General features: G+C 35.6%; 1 protein-coding gene across 1 annotated transcript; it reads right to left on the bottom strand.

Annotated features, from left to right (window-relative positions):
* Positions 1-942: 942 nt before the first annotated feature.
* On the bottom strand, positions 943-1881 carry Or4f14 (olfactory receptor family 4 subfamily F member 14). The gene has a single exon (NM_001000917.1). The coding sequence runs from the start codon at positions 1879-1881 to the stop codon at positions 943-945; it is 939 nt and encodes a 312-aa protein (NP_001000917.1).
* Between the last annotated feature and the right edge of the window lie 6833 nt (positions 1882-8714).

The following is an 8714-nucleotide window of genomic DNA, read 5'->3' on the forward strand; positions in this document are numbered from 1 at the left end:
TAAAGTAAATAAATAACTTAATCAATAAAAACTATAAAAAAGAAATAAAATTTGAGTGTATTTGAAGAGAGTCACATTAATCAAGCAGAAAAATTGTGAGTTTTTCCTTTTTCAGTTTCTTGTTAGTATTCCAAAATCGCGTTCAAATCTTCTACAAAAGTATGCATCAATCATTCTCCTTTGTGTATTCTCTTGATACACACCTTGTGTCTCTTGGACACCCTTCTACAACTAAAAACCTCCAAACATGTATTTTGTACAGACTACAGGAGACAGACAAATTGTTTAGTTTAGTAAGCCTTTAAGAGTGCACCAAAATCCATCCAGAAATTCCTGCATATGACACAATTTATACTTTGATAGTTTATCCAATCCGAAGGTTATCCTATAATATCTAAACAAATATACATATTAGCAACATTGAATTTATTCAGCATGGTTTATACTGTTATATATATATGTATGTATATATATCACATATGTGTATATATCACATATGTGTATATAAGGTATATGTATGTGTGCTAATGTGTTCAGATATAACAATAATAATTAAGGAAACCATGAATAACAAAAGGAATGAAAGACACCAGGGATGACTTGAAGCAGAGAGACAATAGAAATTATTTTGAATAAAATTTTCATGTGTGAAATACACACATTAAAAAAACAAAAACAAAGAGAAACTTTCCTTGTTCTAGAGCACTTAATGCACTAGTTACTTCAAATAAAAATCATTCCTTAGGAATGTAGTTTAAAGATTATTATAATCTTTGTTTTGTAAATATATGTGCTTCTCTGTTTTGAGGAGAGTGTTCTTGCCTGAGCAGATGACAAATGTCTATATAATTGATACATGAAATATATATATGCAAAGATTTTTCTGAGTTTGATGAGCAATAAACATCTACATTCAATGATGACAGACAATATTACATCTATTTAGGAAGTTTTCCTATAACTAATTAGTTGTCTGCATACTCTCTTCATTGCTATCTTCATTTCTTGATTTCTAAATGTATAAATCACAGGGTTCAGAAAAGGAGTGATAACTGCATCAAATATGGCCAGATACTTATCCAGGTGTGTGGAGGGAGATGGCCAGGTATAGAAAAATATTAAAGGACCAAAGAATAAGACCACCACAGAGATGTGAGCTGAAAGAGTGGACAGAGCTTTAGAGGAACCACTTGAAGAATGTTTTTGCACAGTCATTATGATGACAATATATGAAATTATCAGTATGAAGAAGGATCCCACAGAGATGAACCCACTGTTGGCTGTCACCATGAATTCCAGCTGGTAAGTGTCTATGCAGGCTAATCTGATAAACCGAGGAAGGTCACAGTAGAAGCTGTCTAACATATTTGGTCCACAGAATGGTAAGTTTACTACAAAGGCCAGTTGAACCAGAGAATGCATAAGGCCAACCACCCAGGCAGTCACTGAAAAGAAGATGCACATCCTTGGGCTCATGATGATCAGGTAACGAAGAGGCTTACATATCGCCACATATCTATCAAAGGCCATGGCTATGAGCAAAACCATCTCCACACCACCAATTACATGAATGAAAAATATTTGAGTAACACAACCTGTAAAGGAGATGACTTTGTGCTTTCTGAATAAATCATAAATCATCTTGGGGGAAGTAACAGAAGAAACACCTAAGTCAATGAAGGAGAGGTTAGCCAATAGAAAGTACATGGGAGAGTGTAGGTGAGGGTCAGATGCCACAGTGAATACGATGAGTGAGTTTCCCATCATGCTTGCCACATAAAACATGGAGGAGAACACAAAGAGCAATAGTTGAATACTCCAGGAGTTGGTGAGTCCCAGGAACACAAACTCTGACACCACAGACTGATTCACTCCTTCCATTGATTGTATTAGCAATGCTGCCTGGAGGAGGAAACAGGAGAAACTATAAATTACAATTTTATTAATGTAAAGTCCCGCGTATATATAAATAAGTGCTAAGCATCACTAGTAATCAAAGGAACATAACTTTAGATCAGTGAAATATCAACTCACATTTTCCATAAATAGCAAGGAAAGGTGAATGGGAACCACTGAAAAAGGAAAAGGAAACAAAGGATAGGAAAATGGGATGCTTGTAATTGAATTTAAAAGGTTTTTAATTGAGATTTTAAAAAAGGTTGGATTTTAAAGGAAAGTATCCTTGTAAACTCTTGATGTGAATATAAATTAGTATTTTTAGGAAGCCTAAAATTTCTTGCAGGGTAGTTCAAAAATGTAAAACTACAGACTGGGTTGTTAGCCTAATGACTTAAAACTAAAGATGAATAAGGCCCTATGTTTGATCTTCGACACCACAGTTGATAAAGAGGTTGTAGAGGTTTAAGTAGAGAAATAAAAAAGTAGAGATAAAAAGAAAAAAAGAAACCAGGCTAAAGATATGGCTTGATTAGTAAGAATGCTTGCTGTGTGCTCAGATCCCAGAATCAAAAAAAAAAAATCTGATTGTGGCTGTGTATGTCTGTTCTCAGTGTTGTAAAAGGTGGAAATAGAAAGATGTCTTGAGCTTGTGGTCTGCCAGACTAGATCAAGGCTCAGCATAAGACCCTGTCTCATAGGAATAAACTGGGGAAGGCAAGAGAAGGAGCCGCTATGTTGTCTTCTTGCCTCTAAGAAAATATGTCTGTGATTCTGCACACACACACACACACACACACACACACACACACCATACACACACATGAACATACATGAACATCAAATGTATATAGGCTAAATTCATATACCACAATTACACTTACATACAGAATTAAGAATAAAAGTAATTTTTAAATCTAAATCTTGAAATACCAGGTGATATAGCAATGCTAAGTTAAGGAATATTTATCCACAAGAAATTATATTCACAAATAAAGATGAATATTATAAGACTTGTTAAATGTAGATTAGCAGATATCCATACACACATGCACACACACACACACACACACACACACGCGCGCGCGCGCGCGCGCGCGCGCGCGCTTGGACACACACACTATTCTTTGTCCCCTTCAAAGAAAAGAAATCCTATTTTTCTGTTAACATGAATAAGCTGAGAAATCTTTGTGCTAAGTGAAGTTAGAGAGGTACACAAAGTCAAATACTGAAATACCTCAGTTAAAGTGGACTTTAAAGATTCTATATTCATATAATCAAAGTATGACAGTTTGCCATGGGCAAATGGGATAGATTAAATGGAGATTTTTGACAAAGAGGGAAAATATGCAATTAGACAGTATGGGTAGATTCTGGAAATTCATTGTACTATATCTTGACTGTGTTTTTTTTTAAAAAAAGTAGTGCCTACATGAAAACTTCTATGGGTAGAACTTTGACATTCATATTCTGAATAAGTATTGGTAGTCAGTATGCTAATTAGCTTGACTTAATCATCATACAACATTCACATATATTTACATGTTTTTACATTTTATATATGCACATATATAAAACAATTCATTATATACCATAAATGCATACAGCATCTATTTGGTAATTGTCCTTCATAAAAACTGGAGGAGAAAAAGGTTCTTATTATGTTCATGTATTTTGAAATTGTGATCAAGGAGAAACTGCTGCCAGTCATGTAGTCTTGTTACAATATTGGTGAATCCAATATCCCTCTACTTTCAAACCAGAACCAGTTCAGAAATGTTCCTCATAACATAAAAGATTAACCAACACTAAACACAGCAATTCTTTACAATTTCATTTGAAGAGTAATGTATTATCAGTTCAATTACAAAATAAAAAAATACTCACTGTTTTTCAACTGTCCATGTTGATATCCATGGCAACGACTATAGACCTTATTCAGTCATGCATTCTCTTATGTTTAACTTCTCAACTCTGGAAAATATTTAACCCCAAGGTTTATGAAATGTTATTACCATGAAATCTTTTATTTTAATTTTATTTTTCTTGGATATTTTATGTATTTACATTTCAAATGTAATCCTCCCCCCCTTCTTCCATACCTCCTCCTCCCTTCCCCTGCTTCTTTGAGGATGATCCCATGTCACACCCACTTAAACATCAACATCCTGGAACTCTTCTACATTGGAAAATGAGATTTCACAGGACCAAGGACTTTTCCTCCTATTGATGCTGGACAATGACATCCTCTGCTACATATGCGGCTGGAGCTACATGTCCCTCCATGTGTACTCATTGACCAGTGGGAGCCATGAAGTCTTAATTTAAAATATAAATGTTAATATATTACACTTTAATTGAGTTAACTGGATATGAGACTAACTCCGTCAAACAAGTAGATTTATATGTATTTACATTTTCTGTGCAACAGTTACCAGTTTGCATCATTTCAAAACATTTCTTTTGACATCATGACAAAAATCAAGTATCCAGACTTGCATTCTTGCAGAGTATCAGTCTTGAAGTACTGGGCATGATATAAATCATTGCCCTGGAATTATTCTGAATTGGCATGAGTCTTCTGCAAGATGGTATCCTGTAGTAGTAACTATGTGGTTAAATCTCTGCAAAGTCGTTTATCTCATTACATGTAATATTATATGAATATTGTAGATCTTTGTTTTATTTAAAGAATTATCACAGAACAATAGAAAGAATAGGCCTTTCAATTAAAAACCAAGATTAATACCATACTTTAGTTATGGACAGCTTAATATCAGGCTAAATAATTAAATATTTGAGGCTTGGTATAATTTGTTTGTCTGTTGTTTATTTACTGAACAAACTAATATATTAGCTTATATTTAACTTTAAGGCTAAAACGATTAGAACTATACACTCAATAACTAAGTATTCCAGATGTGGTTTTGTAATACATGTTATCATTTTACTTCCTTTCACTTGTCCATAATAATGTTAAACATAGGAGATATATTCATGTAGAGTGAATGTCAGTTAGCAGAGAGCACCAAAATAAAGGTGCAAAATGTATTAACTCTTATTTAATAATATATTTAAATATGCATATTTGTTTTATCAATACTTGAAACTTCAAATATAAACTTAATGCATTTGTTCTAAAAAAACAGTTGACCTAATTGGTATAATTATATCATGATCTCAAAAATCTTTAAAAATTCTGTCTATAGAAATATTGGAAAAAGCTAAACAACTGACTGCCTTTGAGCCAGGACCACACTACACATAGGGGATTATAAATAGTATTAGAAAAGGTCACAGAACTTTTGTCATTTTTGTGTGCAATTATGCATCAATAAATTTTCCTATGCTCAGAAATGATGAGAGTCTAAGCTCCTGCTAAATTACACCATTTTTCTCTTCCCTTTCCTCCCTTCAAACCCATCCACATTCTTGATATTTCTCAAAGCGAATTTATAGCCTATATGTACACTGATTATCGTTGCAAGTTTAGCCCGAGCTGTTTACTTCCTTTTCCTGACTGTTCTCCACTTAGCTCTAGACTTCCTTGAGACTTTAGAATGTGATTCATGTCCATGGCAATTCCAGTCACAAACTAGCATCTTAGAATAATCCAGTTAAGCATTGTTAGGTTTAGTTCCATCCATATATTTTACCTGGATAAGAACAACAGCATTTGACAGAGTCAGATATTTTCCTGTGTCCTCTCACAAAATACCACATGGAATCTTTCATTAGGAATATATGAAGCTAATTATATACACCTCAAGAGGCCACTGACCAAGAAACATAGCAAATGCATGAGAGATTTGAACGAGCTCAGGCTTACAGGATTTTTCTTTCTCTAGAGAACAGTTTTGGTCAGTGTGGCCAAAGAACATTGAACCTCAGATACTATGGACAGAAATGAAAATAAAAGTCTTGTTGGTCTCATTAAGCTACTCATGTTCAATAAATTGAAAATTACTCATTGCATTTATTCTTGACTACAGGGTTCATACTTTCACAAAATTAACTATAGCCAGTGGATTAGAGTATTCAGGGTCAATGACTTTACTCAATGGATAAAGGCACTCATCACGCATGAGGAACTGAGTTGGATTCTTCAAATCAATATGTGGAAGGAGAGAAATGGTTCTAAAAAGTTGACTCCTTATCTCCATACAATCCATCCTCTATAAAAAATATTAATTGTAAAAATGTTGGACCTCATAATTGTATTGGTTTTGTGCTGAATAAAATTTTATTGTGTCTAGGCAGCAAAATTATATTATCTACTCATCTATTCATTTGTGGCTCACTCCATTTTCTAGCTATTGTGAATAGAATAGCAAAAGACATGAATATACATTAATCTTTGTAGTAGAATATAGTCTGTGGTCATTTGGATAAGAATATCCCCCATATGGGGTTGGGGATTTAGCTCAGTGGTAGAGCACTTGCCTAGCAAACGCAAGGCCCTGGGTTCGGTCCCCAGCTCTGAAAAAGAAAAAAAAAGAAAGAAAAAGAATATCCCCCATATACTTAAATGTTTGAATATGTGGTCCCCATTTGCTGGCATTGTTTGGGTAGGTTTATAAAGTAGGAGTGCTAATATCCATTATACACAAAGAACTTAGGAAGTTAGACTCCAGAGAATCAAATAACATTATTAAAAAATGACACACAAGAGTAAACAAAGAATTTTCAACTGAATTTCATTTTTTAGTTATTAATTTTCTTTTATTAGATTTTTTATTTATATTTCAAATGTTATTACCTTTCCCAGTTTCCTGGACATAAACCCCCATCCCATCCCCCTCTCCTTCTTCTATAAGGGTGTTCCCCTCCCCATCCAACCTCCCTTTTTGCCCCCCCCCGACATTGCCCTATACTGGGGGGCATCCAGCCTTGGCAGGACCAAGGACTTCTCCTTCCATTGGTGCCCAACAAGGCCGTCCTCTGCTACATATACAGTTGGAGCCAAAGGTCAGTCCATATATAGTCTTTGGGTAGTGGTTTAGTCCCTGGAAGCTCTGGAGGGTTGGCATTGTTGTTCTTATAGGGTTGCAAGCCCCTTTAGCTCTTCCTATCCTTTCTCCAATTCCTCCAATGGGGATTCTGTTCTCAGTTCAATGGTTTGCTGCTAGCATTCGCCTCTCTATTTGGCATGCTCTGGCTGTGTCTCTCAGGAGACATCTATATCCGGTTATAGTGGATATATATATATATATATATATATATATATATATATATATATATATGCTGTATACCCATGTGTGGCAGGCTCCTTCAATCTCTGCTCCAAATTTTGCCTCTATATCCCCTCCTATGAATAATTTTGTTCCCCCTTTTAAGAAGGAGTGAGACATCCACAATTTAGTCATCCTTCTTGAGCTTCATGTGGTCTGCAAATTGTATCTTGGATAATTTGACCTTTTGGGCCAATATCCACTTATCAGTGAGTGCATACCATGTGTGTTTTTCTGTGATTGGGTTATCTCAGTCAGGATGATATTTTCTACTTTAATCCATTTGCCTAAGAATTTCATGAAGTCATTGTTTTTGATAGCTGAGTAGTACTCCATTATGTAGATGTACCATGTTTATTGTATTCATTCCTCTGCTGTAGCACATTTGGGTTAATTCCAGCTTCTGGCTATTATAAATAAGGCTTCTATGAACATAGTGGACCATGTGTCTTTGGTGGATGCCGGAACATCTTTTGGGTATATGCCCAGGAGAGGTATAGCTGGGTCCTCAGGTAGTACAATGTCCAATTTTCTGAGGAACCTCCAGACTGATTTCCAGAATGGTTGTACCTCAACCGAGGAATTTCAAATGGTCAAGAAGAACCTAAAGAAATGTTCAATACCTTAATCATCAGGGAAATGCAAATCAAAACAACCCTGAGATTCAACCCCACACCAGTCAGAATGGCTAAGATCAAAAACTCAGGTGACAACAGATGCTGACAAGGATGTTGAGAAAGAGGAACACTCCTCCATTGTTGGTGGGATTGCAAGCTGGGACAACCACTTTGGAAGTCAGTCTGGAGGTTCCTCTGAAATTTGACATAGTACTACCTGAGAACCCAGCTATACTACTCCTGGACATACACCCAAAAGATGCTCTAACATATAACAAGGACACATGGTCCACTATGTTCATAGGAGCCTTATTTATAATAGCGCGAAGCTGGAAACAACCCAGGTGTCCCTCAATAGAGGAATAGATACAGAAACTGTGGTACATTTACACAATGAAGTACTACTCCACAATTAAAAATAATAACTTCACAAAATTCTCAGGCAAATGGATGTAACTAGAAAATATTACCCTAAGTGAGGTAACCCAGTCACAAAAGAACACACACACACACACACACACACACACACACACACACATAATGTATATATATATATATATATATATATATATATATATATATATATATAATCCATATAAATGGATATTGGGAAAAAGGCTCGGAATACCCACAATATAACTCACAGGCCATATGATGCTCAAGAAGAAGGAAGATCAAAGTGTGGATGCCTTAGTTCTACTTAGAAGATGAGCAAAATAATCAGGGAGGTAGAGGGAGGAAAGGACCTAGAATCGAGAGGGAGCAGGACTGAAAAAGGGGGGGCAGGATCAGATGTAGGAGGACACAGGAGAGGGATTGCGAAGTACAGAGGATCAAGAAATTGAATGGTGATGTGTAGCAGTGTGTGATGGAGAACTGGGGGTAGCCACCAGAAAGTCCCAGGTGCCAGGAAATCAAGAGGTCCTAGGACCCAAAGGGGATGACATTAGCTGAAATACCCAATAAATGG

This window comes from Rattus norvegicus, chromosome 3 (assembly GCF_021556685.1).
Source record: "Rattus norvegicus strain SHRSP/BbbUtx chromosome 3, alternate assembly SHRSP_T2T, whole genome shotgun sequence".
Classification (NCBI taxonomy): Eukaryota; Metazoa; Chordata; class Mammalia; order Rodentia; family Muridae; genus Rattus; species Rattus norvegicus.